General features: G+C 42.6%; 2 protein-coding genes across 3 annotated transcripts in view; one reads left to right on the forward strand and one right to left on the reverse strand.

Moving 5' to 3' along the window:
• LOC119818530 (protein only RNase P catalytic subunit) overlaps positions 1–917 on the reverse strand; it is a 97,486-nt gene extending 96,569 nt beyond the window's left edge. Inside the window, exon 1 of the mRNA XM_038335992.2 lies at positions 130–917. The gene's annotated coding sequence lies outside the window, so the exon portion shown is untranslated. The remainder of the gene's footprint in view (positions 1–129) is intronic.
• On the forward strand, positions 491–19,946 carry Ppp2r3c (protein phosphatase 2 regulatory subunit B''gamma). 2 transcript variants are annotated; one of them, XM_038335999.2, is made up of 14 exons: positions 492–872; positions 3,294–3,470; positions 4,418–4,545; positions 4,913–5,017; positions 5,805–5,917; positions 7,808–7,905; positions 9,274–9,344; positions 12,273–12,405; positions 13,208–13,263; positions 13,340–13,415; positions 14,166–14,302; positions 17,214–17,351; positions 17,844–17,903; positions 19,648–19,946. In XM_038335999.2, the coding sequence occupies exons 2-14, from the start codon at positions 3,419–3,421 to the stop codon at positions 19,834–19,836; spliced, it is 1,356 nt and encodes a 451-aa protein (XP_038191927.1). In that variant the 5' UTR covers positions 492–872; positions 3,294–3,418; the 3' UTR covers positions 19,837–19,946. The 2 variants fall into 2 exon arrangements, with proteins under 2 accessions (XP_038191926.1, XP_038191927.1); XM_038335998.2 differs by lacking the exon at positions 3,294–3,470 and having other exon boundaries at positions 491–872.
• Positions 19,947–20,160: the final 214 nt, after the last annotated feature.

Genomic DNA, 20,160 nt, shown 5'->3' on the forward strand with positions numbered 1-20,160 from the left:
AAAGGCTAGGGTCCCATGCTCTTTACATTTTCTACAGGCCCTAAAACGCCTCAAAGAAGAGGGATCAGGGGGACGCAGCATAAACATTACAGAGAAGGAAGTGAGGTCCAGAAAGAACTTAGACTTAACTGTATGGAGGGCCGACGAAAGAAGTTCACTTCATTCAACAACACACCACGCCACGCATGCTTAAAGTAGCCATAAATGCGGCAAAAACTACAATACCCACAAAGCACCGCGCTGAATGAGCAGCCAGGGTCACGGTTTCAGCTTGATTTCAGGCATTCTATTGAGTCTGACGAAGAAAAAGAAAGAAAGAAAGGTAATTTTGAAGCTTTAGTCTCCAAGAGGACTGGAGATGACTGCAGAAGCGTCTATAACATCTTTGGAGATTGTCAAGGCTTCCAGAGCGAGAACAAAATGTGACGAAAGTGCTGTGCCCAAGTCGGAAAAGCCAATAAATGCCTGCACCCTGCGGCGCGCACGCGCCAAAGGCCCGCCTCCTAGAACTCACGCGGGCTTCTTATTGGCCTTTAGGATCGGGTTTGGTGAGTTGGGATACTCCCATAAGAAAAATAATTTTTCATCTATTTCACGTCTGCTTTTCGCCCCTGTTACTGTGATCGCCGGGTCCGGAACAGATACAGCATTCAAGCTTTTGCCTGTGGAGCCACGGCTTCCGCCCGTATCCAAGATGGCTTCCTGGCGTCCTTCTTGACTTCCACCTGCCTTGGTGGCATCTGACGTCGGAGCTGGTAGTGGGTGGAGCGGTTAACAACCCGCAAATGTAGGGTCCTTTGAGCGGGAGTCAGCCATGGACTGGAAAGACGTGCTCCGCCGGCGCTTAGCCTCGCCCAGCACGGATCCGAAGCGTGAGTTCGGGAGGAACTGCCCGCCAGACAGCCCGCCCCAGGCAAAGAGGTGGCGGGTGGCTGAGGGGGTGAATAGGGAGGGGAGGAGGAAGGGCGAGTGACACTTTCCGCGTCTGGTAAACTTATCTGACAAAAGAGAGTGAGGGCTGTGTGCTTTCTGCGGTCCGCGGAGGGGTGACCCAAACTTTCCTGGTAAATCGAAAAGCGCAACCGTGGCACCCGTTTTCCACGATCTTAGGCTTATGCGGAATAACTGAGATCCTTGGTGCCCTTCGATCTTACCAAGACCTGTTCATTCTTGCAGCTTACCTCCTCGAGACAGGATGTTATGTAGCCCTGGTCAGTCTTGACTTACTGGCCCTCGTTGCCCCAGTTTCCCGAGTGCCTGCGCCTTTTAACTCTCACTTTTCACATACCCCTCCATTTTAAATTTCATCAATCCGTTTTCCATTGTTCGTTCCCCGGTCCTTCACACTTTGCCCATCAGTCTGGTTAAATCCTTCCAGTTCCACACCAACACCCAGGCAGCTGAAATGGGCTAAAGGAAAACAGGACCTAGAGAGATGGCTCGGCCATCCAAAGCTAAACTGACAACCCAAAAGAAAAACAGAACCATGGTGCGTTCTCACTGAGAATCCATGTCCGCTAAACTAAAGTATATTTTAGTCGCATCTGCAGGAAGATCATTTGGTCTTCCACACTTAATGCCTCTCATCCTCCCAAATCTCCAGTCTGCCCGCCCCATTGCTCACTTTAGTTGGTGTACTTGTTTTCAAATATGTGTCTCGAAGAGGAATTAGAAGCAGGGAAAGGAGAACCTCAACTCCTTCCGGTTACCATTTCTCTCAGATGCTAGGTATTAATCCTTATATCCAACCTTCGCCTTTAACTTGAACTGTCACCTTAAAATGAATTGACACCAGGCAGTGGTGGCACAGGCCTTTAATCCAAGCTCTCGGGAGGCAGAGGCAGGTGGATCTCTGAATTCAAGACTAACCTGGTCTACAGATAGACTTCCAGGACAGCCAGGGAGAGCTACACAGAAACTCTGTCTTTAGGAGAACTATCTTACCCCTCCTGGAGTCCCTCCAGTCCCTCCTTAGGTTACATCTCTTCTCTCATAGATCCGCTGGCTTCTCTTCAGTTTGATCCTCTCATACATTATCGGCTTCTCCCTTTCTCCACCATCATTTCCCTTATTACTCACAAACATGTAATAGCCTGCGTACATGTGTGTATACCATGTTTGTGCTGAATGAAGATGAGGACGTGACTTTTCCTAGGTATGGTTGAGGAGATGGTCTTATTGTAGATATGAGGGAGAGTTCAGCCAGAGGCATCTGGAAGGCTCCAAACTGAGTATGGCCAGCAGAATAGACCGGGCCATGAGAGGGGAGAGAGGGAAAGAAGAGAGTTGGGGGCAGGTGGACCGAAAGTACACATGGGAGCTAAGAGCAGAGCCACGGGAGCATCATAGCCAAAATGGATGAGTTTTATAGGATTGGAAGCTAGAGGAAAGGAAGCCCAGCCCCTCGACTGGAGACCTTTAGGTTCTGGTTAATGCTGAGAGCTGCCCTGAATCAGCTTTGAAATGATAATAGGCACTTCAGTTAACTGTTCATCCCTAAGCTTCTTCGAGACCAAACCCTGCAGAGGCTAGACAAGGGTATTGGATCCTCTGGAACAGGAGTTACACTGGTTGTGAGCTGCCATGTGGGTGTTGGAAAACAAACCCAAGCCCTCTACAAGAGCAGCAAACCTACTGGGTTTTACTACTCTTAAACCTACTGAGTCGTCTCTCCAGCTTCCCACTAATGTTTGCCACATTTCTCTTCACCTTTACTAGGGATGCTGCCACTCCGCCTTGGGTGTATTGCAAATCATCTGGATTGTCTGGATAGTATTAATAGCTCCTCAAGGCCATTGCCGCCAGCATAGTAGAGCCCATCCGTGTGGTATCTCCTTCTTAGGATAGCCCGTCACCTGTGTCATCGAGCTTTTTTAAAATCATTTTCTTAAGAAAATAAACATGCTGGTATTTTTCCCGGTTGAGAAACGTTCTCAGGCCAGGTACATGCCTGTAAACGCCATCTCTCCAAAGGCAGAAGAAAACAAATGCAAGTTCAGTGCTAGGCTAGTCTATAAATAGTTCCAGGTCAGCCAGGAATACCAATCACACCTGTCTCCAAAAAAAAAAAAAAAAAAAGAAAGAAAAAAAGAAAAAGTAAAAGAAAAAAACAACAACTTTCTTGTATGATTCCCTACTTCTAGCTATCCCTTAATATTTTGTTTTCCTTATACCAAGACTCTAAAACTTCATGGCTAAAACTGCTCTTGTCTATTATTTCTGCTTGTGAAGAATCCTTAGTGACCTCTTGATTAGTGACCTTTATTTGTGAGATTTTGCAATTTTCTCCGTAGTACCAAGCCATACTAAAGAAACTGTAGGCTTGGTTCAAGGTTAAAGGTTAACATGACAAGTATGAAAACTGCCCTGAAAAGTGAAGTGCTGAAGAATCAGTCCCTGGCGTCATCTCAGGAAGAAAATGAGAAGCAAAAATGGCTTTGAGAAACTAGATGGCAGAGTTGAAGAACCCGGTGAGGCTGGAGTGCAGATGTGGCCCCGAGGCTCTGAGGGATCAGAGGGATCTGGGAGTGTGTTAAAGCTTGTGCTTTCGGAGGGAGCTGGCAGAGAGCTGTGATCTAGCCATGGTCACTCTCATCTGTAATCCCAGCTCCTTAGAGGCCGAGACACAGGGTTTATCACAATCTTGAGGCCAGCCTGAGGGACAGAGTGAAACCCTGTTTAAAAATAATAAGCTTGGGAATCTGGAGGAGGAGCTCGGGGTAGAGTGCTTGCATAGTGTGCACACTTCCCCGGGATTGGAGCCTCAGTAAATACGGTCTCCACCGATGTTTACCCTAAATGAGGAAAAATGGCTCTATGAGAAAGTTACCTGTCAACAGCAGGCAGGTTGAAGGACAATAGAGCACTGAGTTTTGAGCCTCAGACAGTTTTGCTCTTTGTTTTTTTTCTGAAAGAGGAACCGTGATCATGAGGCTGAAATTGTAGGAGGTCTGGGGCTGTGCCCGTCTTATTTCCTCTAGCCACAGTGTTCCTTACGGGACCTGGACAGCAGGTGCTTGGGTGTTTCAGTTCCTGTTTCTGGCACAGAGTTGAAGCAGAGCTCTGTATCGCTTACTAATACTCCACCACTGAGCTGTCTTCCTAGCCCTAGCGAACGCTTTTGATAGGGTGAATTAAATGAGACCGTGACTTGAAGAGACAAGCTTCAGTGCTAAATCCAAGTACAGAAAACACACTGATATCAGTGCACTGGACAGTCCAGTTACTGAAGGGAGGCTAAGTCAGTGGAAGGCTGTATTTCAACTTAGTACGTTCGGTGTCTAAGCGCAGTTTTGAAGGCCTATTTGCCACTGCAGATATTTTAACTAGACTTTAATGTATAGACTGTCCTGAGAAAAATAATATTTGTTGTTTGTGCTTTTCTTGCCTTAATTTTTCTTCCCTGTGTTGTTACTAGGGAAAAAAAGTGAACAAGAATTAAAAGATGAAGAAATGGATTTATTTACCAAATATTATTCCGAATGGAAAGGAGGTAGCAAAAACACAAACGAATTCTATAAGACCATTCCCCGGTTTTATTACAGGGTAAGTGATATCTAAGCGGTGTTTCTGCATCTGTAAATGAAATGTAATTTCAAAAATGCAATCCAAAGCGTATATTTTTGTAATAGGGGATTACATTGAACATTTTTATATTTTATTACCCTTGACTTATCACTATGATAAAACACTTTGACTCTACTAAGATCTTAGACCAATAAGTTGGTACAAGAAGGCAAAATTATCCCCTTTTCTGAGCTATAGGCTCTTCTAATTTTTATTATAGAGATGAGTAGTGAGTATGCTATTTGGTGATGTAGTCTCAGCAGCCATGCTGACTTTACCCAGACTGTGAAGCTAGTTCTACTTAATTTGATATTGGCGTAAGGTGACTTTTGGAATGTGTTTTTAGTTGCCAGCGGAAGACGAAGTCTTACTACAGAAATTAAGAGAGGAATCAAGAGCTGTATTTCTACAGAGGAAAAGCAGAGAACTCCTAGATAATGAAGAATTACAGGTATGAGCTGAGTCAAATGGCTTTAGATGTTGCCCATTTCTTTTGTTCAGAAGTTTGCTATTTGTCTTTGAATTATCACTCCAGAGTAGTTTTCTGAAGGAGGATGTGTATGTGTGCGTCAGAATCAGCTGCTGAGCTTGCATGGCCTGATTTCCAAGGATAGTTTTGTTTCTTTCCTTTTCTTTCTTTTTTTTTTTTGGGGGGGGGGGGGGGGGGTTTTTTGTGGGTTTTTTTTGTTTTTGTTTTTTTGTTGTTGTTGTTTTTCGAGACAGGGTTTCTCTGTAACTTTGGAGCTACTCTGTAACTAGCTCTTGTAGACCAGGCTATGCTCGAACTCACAGATATCTGCCTGTCTCTGCCTCCTGAGTGTTAGGATTAAAAGCATGTGCCACCACCGCCCGGCAACATTTTGTTTCTTAAGTTCCCACATAATCCTAAGCAGTTGTCAAGGTTTGGGAAACACTACAGTACCGTCCCCTGCAGAAGTTCAAATCCTATTCCTGTGCCATGGTGGGATTTTGGGCAATGGACTTGATATCTTTATGCTTCAATTTTCATGTGTAAAGTAAAGATAGCTGCCCGTATTAGATAGTTACATGAATTAAAGAAGCAATATACTTGACAGCTTAAAAATTTAGCAGGTACAATAAGTGTCAGTTATTTTTATTAGTAGTAGTCAAAATAATGGGGCATAAATTCATCTTAACTTTTTAGACAGAAATGATGTATTTAAATTCTTAAATCTATTGTTAACTTATAACATCTTCATTTCTCTAATTCTCTTCAGAATTTATGGTTTTTGCTGGATAAACACCAGATACCACCTATGATTGGAGAGGAAGCAATGATCAATTATGAAAATTTTTTGAAGGTTGGTGAAAAGGCTGGACCAAAGTGCAAGTAAGAATATTGTGATTTAAAGAGGAAAGTGTGTTCGGCATTTTTATTGCCCGAATGTCAATGGAGCTGAAGTCAATGGTGTGGCATTTGACTCGCTACGTGAAGTGGTTGAAGTGTAATAAAATTATTTAGAATCAAGAAAAAGTTGGAGGCTGGAGAGATGGCTTCGCCTGTCAGATTCCCAGCAGCTGTGTAAAAGCAGGGTGCAGTAGCACACGTGTGCAGCTTCCAGTGTTGGTAGAACAGAGGCCGGCAGATCCGGGGAGTTCACTGGCCAGCGTGCTGGTCAGATCAGTGGGTTCCAGGGTCAGGGAGAGAACCTGTCACAAAAGCGGGGTGGAGAGCACTGAGGAAGATGGCCGCCGTCCGTCCACCCCTTGCTCCTTCATGGACCCACATGGCACATGTGCGCACAGCCACGCCGTCACACACTGTGCCGTGCATAGAAATGTTGGTGTGGAGTGATTAAGAGAAATAATACAAAGCTCAGTGTGGTGATACCTGTTGTAAGCCCAGCACAAGAGAGATTGATGCAGGAAGATAATCACAAATTCAGGGCCAGCCTGGGCTCCATAGTGAGCTCCTGTCTCAGATGAAAGAGAAAAATAGGACACATTGGGTGTGGTAGTACACACCTCAATCCAAGTACTCGGGAAACTGAAGCATTCAACTTAATGAAGTATAATAAAACTTATAGCAAGAAAAAAATGCCACTGAGTGTGGTGGCACACACCTTAATCCCAGACTCAGTGGGCAGAAGCAGGTGAATCTCTGACTTTGAAGCCACCCTACTCTACATAGTGAATTCCAGGCTACCCAGAGCTATATAGAGAGATCCTGTCACAAAAGAGGGAGCTAGAGGGAGGGAGGGATTGCAGGGTGCTGGGCAGGGGATGCCAAGTTGGGCATGCCTGTCATTCAGCACTCTAGAAACTGAGGCAGGAGGATTGTTAAGTTCAAAGTTAGTTTGTGCTGTGCTGCATAGCAAAAAAGAAATAAGAATAAGCAAAATAATGCCGTTTAATGATTCTATGTCTTCATTCCTTTTTTAAATTAGTTTATTTATTTTACGTGTGTTGATGTTTTGCTTGCATGTATGTCTGTGTGAGGGTGTTAGATCCACTGGAACTGGAGTTAGGGACATTTGTGAGCTGCCATGTGGGGGCTGGGAATTGAACCCAGGTCCTCTGGAAGAGCAGCCAGTGCTCTTAACCTCTGAGCCATCTCTCCAGCCCATCTTCATTCCTTTTTAACACAGCAGAGAAGTGCTTTTTCCTGCTTATATTCTTTTAAATATAAATATAAATCACATTCACTTCCTGTAAAGTCAGTTTTAAGGGCACACAAAGGTAAACCAAATGATAAATTAAACTCAGCCATCCAGAGTTGTTATAGGTAGAAGACAGAGTATGTGTCTGTACCAGATAGCTGGCCCTGAGGTGGTGGCTTCACAGCCAGATTGGAGATGCATACTCAAGAGCAGGAACTATATAGTGTATAAATGTCATGGTAGCCTTTTCGGGATGTGTAGTGCTTAATGATAATTTATATACTCACATGGTCCACACAGCAACCCACATCCACTTAAACACATAGCATTTTCAGTTTGTGGTTATAAGACCATGACTTGGCAGAGGCAAGCAAATCTCTGAGTTCAAGGCCAGCTAGGGATACACAGTGAGATTCTGTTTCAAAAACAACAACAACAAAATAGGAATTCTAGGAGAGAGTTGTTTTCTCACTCATTTGACCAATCTCATATCCAACTGGAGTCTTTATAGTCTCTTAACTTTGAGTTTTAATTGTATGAGTTCATGTTGTTTGCTAGTTCCTGTAGATGTCATTTTGTACTATGCTGGTAGACCATTTTAATTTTATTTCCTTTTTTAGGCAATTTTTTACTGCAAAAGTCTTTGCCAAGCTCCTTCACACAGACTCATATGGGAGGATTTCCATCATGCAGTTCTTCAACTACGTCATGCGGAAAGGTGATTCCTTGTGTGTGTGTCTGGGAATCAAGTAGGTGTTGGTCTGTGCTTTACTGTTACTTCTCCCATGGGACATGCTTTTTTCCTGTGCTGTTATGGTTCTGCTATGCAACATACAGAGATATGACTTTCTGTATTAAAATTGAATTCATTATTTTAAACAAAAGCCTTGTGTACCCCAAGGACAGTGGCAAAGTAGAGATATCAAAAGCAGATACACTTTTTTTCTAGGTCACATGTACCCTCCCCAGAGGGCCTTTCCCAGTCAGCTCTGTCCTGTCACCCACTTTGTTGAAGTGGATGTCTGACGGTGGTGTGAAGGAACAGGTTTACACACGAGGTGGAAAGGTGTGACCTGAGGCCTTCACACAGTCAGTGTTGCACAAGTCTGTTTTGTGGTTGGCGATAAAATATTGAGACTCCTTAGCTTAAAGGGCTAGTTCCTGATCTGCTGAGATTGCTGCCATTTAAGTAAGACAGCTGTTTGCGGGCTGGAGAGACGGCTCAGTGCTTAAGAGCACTGACTGCTCTTCCAGAGGTCCTGGGTTCAATTCCCAGCCCCTACATGGTGCTCTCAGCTCATAGCTTTCTGTAATTACAGTTCCAGGAGACCCGACACCCATGGCAAAACATCTGTACACATGAAAATAAAAATAAGAACAACAACAACAGAGCGCTGGTTCATCAGTCGGCATGCTGCTGTAAGACCGAGGGACAGCTTCCTCACAGCCCGCCTTAGTGACTTGTGTTTTTGCTTGAGAAATAAAATCACTTTCTTTTAAGAAACAGAACAAGAATTTTTTTTCAGAACAAAAATTTTAATGGATGATTTGAAATAATTTCAATTTCCGAGTAATCACATTTCACTAATATATATGTCTGAAAGGATAATCTCAAACCCACAACTGTAGTCTTGGTTTCAAGAAGCTGGTATTAAAACATTTTGGAGTTGTTATGAATCTTCTAAGTACTATATGACCTGTGGAATCTTACTGTGTACCATTGTTAACTAATAGATTTGGCTGCAGTAATTAGCCTCAGGAGGATACAAGCTTCACTGAAGACACAATGTTGTGCTCGCTCTCCCTGATGAGTGGAACACCGGGTTTAATATGTGAAAACAATACCCCCAAGGGCCTCAGTTTTAATGTAGTAACCACGGCAGAATTGTTGAAATCTGCCATTTCATGGCTTTTTTTTCTTTTGGTTTAAATGGCTCAGGGTGCTGGGGACTTAATGTCTGTGGGAATGGCTCTCTGGGTTCTGGAGTTGGCCTGCACTTCTAGTCTGGTGTCTTCCTCTCATTTTCATATATGTGGTAAAGAACGGATCTTAGTACTTACAAGTAACTTTCTTGTTTATTGTCAGTTTGGCTGCATCAGACAAGAATAGGACTCAGTTTGTATGATGTTGCTGGGCAAGGATACCTTCGGGAGTCAGTGAGTATTGATCTAAATTTAATAAATATGATAGACACTAAAATATTAACATTAGTCATCACTAAGTGAGTTGTGCTTGTAGCTAAATCTTACACTGCTTGATTTTTGTCTTCGTAGCCTCGGTTTGCCTGATTGTACCTGTGTAAACATGCTCATTTTGTGTAGATTGACCACATAAATTCATCTGTAGGTGCTTTTCTTCTAGACTTTTAAAAAAACCTTTTGAAGCTGGGCGGTGGTGGCGCACACCTTTAATCCTAGTAAGGGGGGGGGAGGGTGGGCAGAGGCAGGCAGATCTCCGTGAGTTCAAGGCCAGCCTGGTCTATAAGATCTACTTCCAGGACAGCCAGGGTTGTTACACAGAGAAACTCTGTCTCGAAAAACCAAACAAAACCCTTTTGTTCTTTTTAAAAGGAAAATGCAACTGAACATCATAGCATGCTTCTAGTTCAAGCATTGTAGAGGTTGAGGCAGGAGGATTGTTGGGAGTTCAGGAGTAGCTGAAGCTCCAAAACATTATCAGTAAATAAATAGAACGCATCTAAACAGGTTTAAAATGGTTGATGAGAGTGGAGTGTGGTGCCACAAACCTGTAATCCTAGCTTAGGAGGCCAAGATACAAGACTCACTCCAAGCTGGGTAGGACTATGTGGTGAGACCTTGTCTCTGAAATCCAAAAGAAAGAAAGAACGAAAGAGAGAGAGAGAACAATTACTGAAGAAAAAAGATTTGGATTTTTGTTTTCCCACCTTCTTGGTGTGTGTGAGCTGTGCATGTTAGCATATGTTTATATGGACATGGAGGCCTGAGGTCATGTCTGGCATGTGGGAGACAGACATGGAGGCCTGAGGTCATGTTTGGCATCTGTGCAGACAGTCCTGCCTTCTCAGTGTGTGTGAGCTGTGCATGTTGGCATGTGTGCAGGCAGACATGGAGGCCAGAGGGTGATGACAGGTGTCATCTTCAGTCACTCTTCTTACTCAGTGAGGTAGGCTCAAATCCAGAGCTGACCACATAGCAAACCAGGTAGCTTGCTCTGGGACTTGTAGACAGTCTTCCAAGGTTGTCGTTACAGGTGGGCCACCATGCTCACTACGTTCATAGGTCCGAGGACCTGAGCTCCCGTCCTCACGCTTACAAAGCAGTGCCCTAACCACCAAGAGACAGGCAGGGCTCACGTGCGCCACAGAACACGTGGAGATTGAAGGAAAGCCTCCTGGAGCTGGTTCTCCGTCCCCCATTCCCTGGACTTTAAGGCTCAGACTCATAGCAGGCACTTTACCTGCTAAGCCGTCTCACCTCACCAGCTTGGTTATCCTCATGTATGTATTATTTTATGATTTGGATAAAGACCAGAAAAAAAAAAAACTGGTGTGGCTTGGCTTTTTTTACTCATAGGTTTCGAGGGACACGATAAGTCACCAAGAGGATCCTTGTTTCCTGTAGGTACTCATGTCATTAAGCCTGGTTATGAATGGGATCAAAACCTCGTGATCCAAATGGCCATGCTACTTAGGTATTTTTGGCAGTTATCTAAATTGTGTAGGTGTGTTTCTTTTTGGCTTATTTTTTTCTCCAATATGGAGTCCTCCTTTAGACTTTAAGGGCAAAGGTCTGTTGGGCATAAGTATCAATAGAGCTAGTGAGTTAGTTATTCAGATATGTGTTTTGTTCATCATTTCTCCCTCCCAAGAGCAGAGTGTGGCTCTGTCCTTTAAGATTCAGACCTACATTGTAGTGAGGGACTCTGGCCTCTGCCGGTGTCTGTAGAAATGAAAGCCAGCGAGGCTAGAACAAGAGCTCAAGTGGCAAAGTCAGAGAAATAAATAGTGACCACACACTGAAGAGTTCAGTATTCAAAAGAAACCGGTGAATGTTTCAATGAGTTGTCAGGGTATGGTTTGGTTTTTGTATTTATTACTCTGTGTGAGCATGTGGAGGCCAGAGAGTAGCTTGCAGGAGTTGCTTCTCTCTCTCTGTCATGTGGGACCTGGGAATTGAGTCCAGGTCATCGGGCTTGGCTATAAGCACCTTTCCCCACTAAACCATCTTGCCTGCCCCACAGTTTCTAGTTTTAGAGGTCACTCTGGATGGATTATGGAAGACTACAGAGCACAGGATGGAGGGAGAAATGATAGGCGGCTGTCTGTCGCCGTGGCGCGAGGGCAGATGGTAGCGGCCGAGCCGAATGGTGACTGTAGAAAAGCGTGGCGCTCACACTTGTTAGGCTGACACAGGAGGTCACTCACAAGTTTGAGGCCGGCCTGAGATGATGAGGCCCTACCTCACCACCGTCACCCAACACTAACCTCAGCGCTAAAGCAGATCCATTCAGTACACCCAACCTTCACCTCCACCACCCCCTCAAAAGAAAAGGAGAGCGAGAGAAAGAAGTTGCACACCTGCTGCTAGATTGGACTTGTGGTAGAGGGAATGGGACACTGGCAGAGGAAATGTGGAAACCAAGGTTGGGAGAAAGCAGCTGCAGGAGGAACTGTGAAGAGCTCGCTTTAGCACAAGGCTTGAGGTGCCTGCCCTCTTATGAGCTTAGATGTCTCTGATCTACCAGGCATATTATGCTTAGAATGATTAGAGCAGAAGATAACGTTGTTAAAATGAATATAAAATGCCCCAGGAGACTTGTATTTGTTCTTTTGAATTTAGTGAGACGAAGCCCTTGTAGCCAGGCTGGCCTGGAACTTCCAGTGCTCCTGCTGCCTCTGCCTTCCAAACAGTAGGACTGTGGGTGTGTGCCAAAGAGATTTCAGTATATTAACTTGGTGTCCTAATGCGATTTCTTTTGCTGTGGTAAAATCAAAGCAATCTTAAGGGAGAAAGTGTTTATTTGGCTTACACTTCCAGCTTCTAGTCTACCATAGTGAAGAAGTCAAGGCAAGATACTTAACCAGCGTTTTGTTTTGTTTCCAGGACTTAGAAAACTACATACTGGAACTTATTCCTACTTTGCCACAATTAGATGGGCTAGAAAAATCCTTTTACTCCTTTTATGTCTGTACAGCAGTTAGGAAGTTCTTCTTCTTTTTGGACCCTCTAAGAACAGGTAAAAAAAATGTAATTTAAATTTAGAATGTTTTTTATTGCATACTGTCTCAGTATTGGAGAAGTTTATCATTTCCCTTTTTTTCTAATGTCAACAACGTAATCTGGCAAATTTCAGAAGAATGTACAAGTGTACAAGACAGCCACAATGCTTTGCTTTCTATGTAGATCTTCAAGAATATTCTTGCACTGAGTGTATCCAACTATGCAATGGTTGGATGACCCCTGCCTCTGCCTGCCAAGTGGTCAGGACTATAGGAGTGTGTCACCACACCTGACAGAGGGAAAGCTGGGAAGAGGGACTTTGGTGACACGGGGGGCAGAGGTGCTTGCTAGACACAATCTTCTCGATATGGACCCTTAGCCTTCAACAGCAGAGCTGTCTCTCCAGCCTCACCAATATTGCCCCATTCCCAAATATGACATATCCTTTTGCAAATTTTGATAGCATACTTTTAGTAGGAATTTACTGCTTAGTTTCTTCTTAGTTTCTTCTGCTAGGCCTGCAGAACAAGTTCCAGGACAGCCATGGCTACACAAAGAAACCCTGTCTCAAAAAAAAAAAAAACAAAATAAATATATAGAGGTTTTGTGGGTTGTCAGGGTTTGCTTTTTTATGTTTTATTGTTTGGAATGTTTTTACTTTGCTTTGCTTTTGTGTGTTTTTTTCAATGTTTCAATTTTGTAACAAAATAAGGAACCTAAGAGCTAGATGTTTATCATTGACTACATGATTGTCTTAAAATAACACCTTTAAAAATAACTTCTCAAAGTGAAATTGTGTTTTCTTATATTTTTTAAAGGGAAGATCAAAATTCAAGATATTTTAGCATGCAGCTTCCTAGATGATTTACTGGAGGTAAGTATTTATTAAACTATTTAATTTTGTCACACAATAATTGCTATTTTGTAATCATATTTCTGTGTTTCTTTAGCTAAGGGATGAGGAATTGTCCAAAGAGTGTCAAGAAACAAATTGGTTTTCTGCTCCTTCCGCCCTGAGGGTCTATGGTAGGATCCCATTACTAAAGTTCATTACCTATTTCTCATGGTGTCCAGAGGCCTGTTTTATACGCAGGCTATTTAACCTAAGCCCAGAGTATTCTCCCCACTTAAGGGTTGGTACTCTAGGTTACCAAGATGTACTTCTTACTTTACTAATGTTTGAACTTTTGGAACTCTTCCATAGTTGGTATGGTTTGTTTTCAGTAGAACAATATAATTTATTTTCATTGGCTCAGAACAATAGCTGTTGTTTTATTCTATGATAAAATGCTGTGTCAGGATCCACAAAGGGGGAGGTATTTGGGAGTGATTTGGATTTATTGAACTTCATTAATGTTCTACAGCATCATTTTGGATGGTCTCTTGACTCACTTAGGATCCATTATCTCTGTCTTAAGCTGAAAGTGGTATGTGTGTGTGTGCTTGTGTGCGCACACGCCTCACCAAGTTTAGAAACCTATGAATGTTCTAACTAACTGTACAAACTATAAACAAAAATGTAAGTGAAATAGTCAGAGAGCACAGACTGTGTAATGGGCTCTTCTGTGTGGATTTGGCTGGGTAGTTAGTTGCTCTACTCAAGGTCTGAAGGCTACCAACTGTCACCTCTAAGCTACTACCTTTCCCCAGTGTATTTAGTTTCATTTCAGAGTCAGACTGTTAGGTAATAAAATAACATTTCTGTTCATGTCCAGCCTTGGTCGTTAATTAAAAAATATTTTGGTTCTGAGTCTGTTCCTATTATCTTTTTCCAAGGTCAGTATTTGAATCTTGATAAAGATCACAATGGCATGCTCAGTAAAGAAGAACTCTCCCGTTATGGAACAGCAACCATGACCAATGTCTTCTTAGACCGTGTTTTCCAGGAGTGTCTCACCTATGATGGAGAAATGGTATTGAAATCTGCTGTTTAATTTCAAAAATCTAGGCTCCTACAGTTTTAATGGACTATTTTCTTGATGTAAATCAATAGTTTTTTTATTTGCCTGTCTCAGGTAGACCACACTGGCACTGAACTGGATTTGTAGCAAGAATGATCTTGAACTCTTGATCCTCCCGTCTTGCCGTCCCAAGTGGCAGGACTATAGGAATGTGCCGGCACCCTTGCTTCCTTCAGCTTCATTACTATCAGTGTGCAACTGGCTCTTAAAATTTCTGTCGGTGATTAATAACAGGATCTTAAAATGTCAGTGGAATTCCTCGTCATGCTGAGTCTGTTCTTAAGGAAATTCGGCTAAAAGTACTTCCAGGCTTAGAACACATAGAAAAATTAAGTATTTTCCTCGTTTCATGGTCAGTATACCTAAGGTATAGAAGTGTGAACTAGTAAAGAGAAAAATCTGAACATTCAGTAAAACATTTTTCCCCCAGACAAGGTTTCTCTGTGAAACCCTGGCTGGCCTTGAACTCACAGATCCACCTGCCTCTGCCTCTGAGTGTTGAGATTGAAGAGTCAGACCACCAAGCTTTGATAAGAAATATCCTAAAGAGCACTTTAAAAAGTCATTATTCTTGCTATTAAAAACATGTGGAAGCCAACCATGGTGGTACAAGCCTGTAATTCCAACACTTGGAAGATAGAGGCAGGAGGATAAAGAGTTGAAGATCAGCCTGAGCTATACAAAATCCTGTTTTAAAAAACGAACAACAAAAGGCCAGAGAATAAAAATGTCAGAGGGACTAGGAAAGGTGATGCACACCTGTAACCCCAGAACTCAGGGAAATGAGGCAGGAGGATTTTGTTTAAAGTCAGCATGTATTAGAGTATAGAGCATCCATCGGTTCTCAACCTGTGGGTCATGACCCCTAGAGACCACCCAGAAACACAAATATTTACATTATGATATATACAGTAGCAAAATTATAGTTATGAAGTAGCAACGAAAATAATTTTATGGTTGAGGTCACCTCAGCATGAGGAGCTGTATTAAAGGGCCACAGCTTTAGGAACGTTGAGAACCACTGGTGTAGAACATCTCAAAACAAATAGAGAAACACAGTAAGGACTTCATTTTCCAAACCAAGGCTGCTAAAGAAATAATGGTAGAGATGAGAGTGCGTTCTTACAGTGTCGTGCCGGTGAGATGCAGCAGGCTGCTAGGCAGCACTACTCTCCAGGGTTAGACAAGCTGATACCTCTGGTGAATAATAGTCAGAAGGCAGATGGAGTGAGGCTGTGGCGAAGCTCCATCTCCTTAACTCACTGTTGCTTTTTGTTTTCTGAGACAGGGTTTCTCTGTGCAGCCCTTGCTTTCCTGGAACTTGCTCTGTACGCCAGGCTGACGACCAGCCTGGTCTACAAGAGCTGGTTCCAGAACAGGCTCCAAAGCTGCAGAGAAACCGTCTCAAAACAAACAAACAAAAAAACAAAAACAAAACTCATAGATCCGCCTGTCTGCCTTCTGAGTGCTGGACTTTAAAGGCGTGCACCACCACTGCCCGGTACAAAGAACATTTTTAGACATATTCTAGAAAATCTTTTTCAAGAATGTGAACTTCTTTTCCAAGTGAGTATTCTTTTTATCATATTAGACAAGTATTCTGCCAGGCGCAGTAGCTCACATCAGTACCACAGCACTCAAGAGGCTGAGACATAAGCTCCTTGAGTTTGAAGCCAGCCTGAGCCACATAGTGAATTCCAGGACAGCCCGAGGTGAGACTGTTTAACAAGCAAAGTGAATAAAAACTGCGAACAAAGAACTTCAACTGCACCCTTTCAAGATGCAGGCATTCTGTTCTGTTCATGTCTTTAGCTTCCATTGATATTTTAAATTTTTTTTTCTGTTTGTATATTTGCAAGTTTACATGCCTGTGTATTAGGTCTGCAACTTCAGGTATCATCCTTAGGAATGCCAACACAGGATCTCTGGTTGGCCTGGAGGCACTAATTACATTAGATTGGCTGGCCACCACACCCTTAGGATGCTGGTCTTCCCTTAGCCACCATCCCAGGCATCTTCACTTGGGGCTGCAGAGAGAACTTGGGCCCTCATGCTCGTGAGGCTAGCACGTTACCACTGAGCCAACCTCCTCGCTATTGGAAACCATCTGATTCCTTTCTTCTTTTGTTTTGGAGAAACTTGCAGGCCCATGCTGGCTTCGGCACAGATCCCCCTCTTCAGCTTTCAGAGTTCTGGGCTACAGGCATGCCACCAAGCTCAGACCTGCCGTAGACTAGTTCCAGAATCCATTTCGGGTGTCAGCATCCATAGGTGCTACACGTACTGGCTCCGGTGCACTGCATCATCTCTAGGTCCCCTGTAATTCCTAACACGGTATAAAGGCTATGCAGCTGTGCTGTGTTGTTTGAGTACTAATGACAGGAAAAGTCTATGTTAGGTGCAAATCAAAATTTTTACCCAAATATTTTCAGCCCACGGGTGACTGAAACCATAGAAATGGAACTCACAGACATGGATGAGTGGGTTCTGAATAGTTATTTAAGTAGACTGGTGTTCATTCTAGAGAAAATAAATTCTTCAAAGAAACTACAATGAAATGAAGACACAAATTTAATGGCAGCATAAAATAACTTAATCATTGTCTTGACAATTTTATAGTATGGAAGAAAATTATAGTTTAAGCAAATCTCGCAAAGAAAATGAGTTAGTTTCAGAACTGTCCTAGATTAGCGCCTCTGTGGAATTCCTAGAAACCAACGCTAAATGAACAAGTGGATTTATTTCCTATTTTAAAAAAGTTAAATTTTGTTAAAGTTTGTAATCTGTGATTACAAACTACTTCACCTTGGCAGATACTCATCTAAGATTCCACCGCAGACTCTGAATGTTTCCTCTTCTGTAGGACTACAAGACCTACCTGGATTTTGTTCTCGCCTTGGAAAACAGAAAGGAGCCTGCAGCTCTGCAATACATGTTCAAACTGCTGGACATCGAGAACAAGGGCTATCTGAACGTCTTCTCCCTGAATTACTTCTTTAGGGTGAGTATGGGGGGTAAAGGAGCATTGTTACCCTAAGATACAGTAAACTATCTGGTTTAAATTACTGATGAACAGTTTTTCCTAACTTGATTTTAAATTGAAAAGGATTACTACAACAAATTTAAACTGGAAATCAAGTATGTTTTGTTCCTTCTATTTTTAGGAAATATATAATGGGAAAGTAAAGCTGACTATGTTACACATCTTTTCCAGTATTCTCTTCTGGAAACAAACATGAGGGGCTCAGCCAGCTGAAATAGCAACAGCAGCCTGCAGCCTTAACCCTCCTCCTGAGCCCAGGTTCCCAATAGCCTCAGTGTAAGCATAGGAAGGCCCAGGAGTATGTTCCTCCAGTTGTACACTGGAGTGCAGTGCTCGGGGAGATGGCGAAGCTCAGGCTTACAGTGTAGAACTGGACAGGAACTGCGGCCAGAAGGGGGTGGGAATCAGGGACTTAATTTTTTTATTTAGATTTATTTCCATTAAATACAGGCCATACAAGAACTAATGAAAATCCATGGACAGGATCCTGTTTCATTTCAAGATGTCAAGGTTAGTCTTTTATGTACTTACATAACAACAGATAATATAACCATGATGATAATAATGTTATATCCAATTTTATATGAAAGTAATCTGTGAACTATGAAACACTATTCCAAATCAGATTTTTGCTGTTACTTGTTCAGAACTGATTCTTGAATCATCAGAAATGGAGATAAATTGGGATTTACTGATTGATATAGTTGGTGGTTTCACTATCAGTCGTGTGTTCTCATGGAAAGTGTCAGCGTGCATCCTTCAGCATTCTCTTTCACTGTAAACTAGACATTCAGCTGAAGGACTTTTTAGGTTCAAAGAGCCTGCAAGCTTTGATCTAGTAGATTTAAAGAAACATCCATTTTTCAGTATGAAAACTATCCTTCCTCGGGGCTGGAAAGATAGCAAAGGTGAATGTACTGGAGCCCTGCGTTCTACACCCAGCACTCATGCAGGGCGCTCCTGGGCGGCTCTCGGCCACCTGGAACTCAGCTCCGGGACCCGGTGCCCTCCTGAGCGCTGTAGGTCCTGGCACACGTGTGGCACACACACATCTAGGAATACACGTCTCGAAACCGTCATTATTTGAAACACATGGTGCTGCTTGGCATTTAGTCGGCAGCTTCACCAGTTAGGAAGAAACATCCAGTGGATCTTTTTGGTTTTAGTTGGGTATCATAATAAAATACCCCGACCAATTTTATCCAGGAATAAGCCTGAAGCACTTTGCTGATACAACGCAAATGAAGGAAATTACAAACTTTGTAACATGAGTTTAAAAACCAGCAACCTAATCGTCAACCAATCTGGGGAAAATGCAGTTTAAAGGTTCTATTTTATGAACCTGAGTTACTCTATAAATTTGTTAAAAATGTAACTGCTTGTAATGCTAGCTACTAAATAATCTTTGAGAATTTTACCATACAGGATTAGAAAATGCTGGGCGGTAGTGGTACATTCCTTTAATCCCAGCACTTGGGAGGCAGAGGCAGATCTCTGTGAGTTCGAGGTCAGCCTTGTCTACAAAACAAATTCCAGAACCCATGGGTGTTAACACAGAGAAACCCTATTTGGACAAATCAAAAAAAAAAAAAAATAGAAAACACAGGTTACATTTATCCTGTACACTTCATAACATAGATGAGGTTCTTCCATGAGTTCGAGTTCTAGTTGAGTGTTGGCACAGCTTTGTTATTCTGCATGAGTAAATTCTTTAATGTAGAGTTCTGTCCCTCCCATAGTGGGATTGGAGTAAAAGGTGCTGTTATTATGGGAAATGAAGTCTTCTCACTATCTCTGAACCACTTGAATTTTTAATATTTAGCTGAGCTCTTAAGAGGTATGACTTTGTGTGGCTTTGTGGCAGAGTGCTTGCCTGACTAGAGACGGCTTGGGTTTGATTCCCAGTCCTGGGGATGAAGAAGGTTATGCCCAGACTTTTCCCCAACGTTAGAGGGCAATAAAAAGTGTAACAGTTGCAGCCAAAGAATCCTGCATTGGACAGCTCTGCCATTAATTAGCTATGAGTTTGGATTAAACTCTGAGCCTGTTTTCTTCATCTATAAAATGAGAGATGATTATCATACAGCTAAGGAATCGCCCAAGAAAGGTGTGGCTAAGGAGATGTCTATCAAGTGGAAAAGAAAAAAACTAGAATAAAAATTGGACAGTAGTTCAAATGTCCACCCTGAATTTTCCATTACTGTGTGACAGAAGTCACTTCAACCAGCTTGCATTATTATCTTTTCTCCTGCAGGATGAAATCTTTGACATGGTAAAACCAAAGGATCCTTTGAAAATCTCGCTTCAGGATCTGATCAACAGTAATCAAGGAGACACAGTCACCACCATCTTAATCGATCTGAATGGCTTCTGGACTTATGAGAACAGAGAAGCCCTTGTTGCTAATGACAATGAGAACTCTGCAGACCTCGATGACACATGACCTCTGAAAGACACACTGCCTTCATAAAGACGCCTGAAGGCTGCATGCAAACCCTGAGGCAGAGTCTTTAGAAACATCCTAAATAAAACTCATCACATGTCTGTAAACACCGCAGATGTTGCTTACTAGAGTTTTGGTTGCAACTGGAACAATTTCAAAGTAATAGGACCGACTACTATTTTTAGTTTTTAAGGAAGTGGTAAGTTCCGGTTCCATTGAGCTCAGACACAAAGATTTGCTGCAGGTAGGTACTGAGTTTATGGACAATTTCTGGTATTGATGTAGGATTACAATATTTGCTCTTTATGAATCAGAGTAGCGTAC

Source organism: Arvicola amphibius, chromosome 7, assembly GCF_903992535.2.
Source record: "Arvicola amphibius chromosome 7, mArvAmp1.2, whole genome shotgun sequence".
Taxonomy (NCBI): Eukaryota; Metazoa; Chordata; class Mammalia; order Rodentia; family Cricetidae; genus Arvicola; species Arvicola amphibius.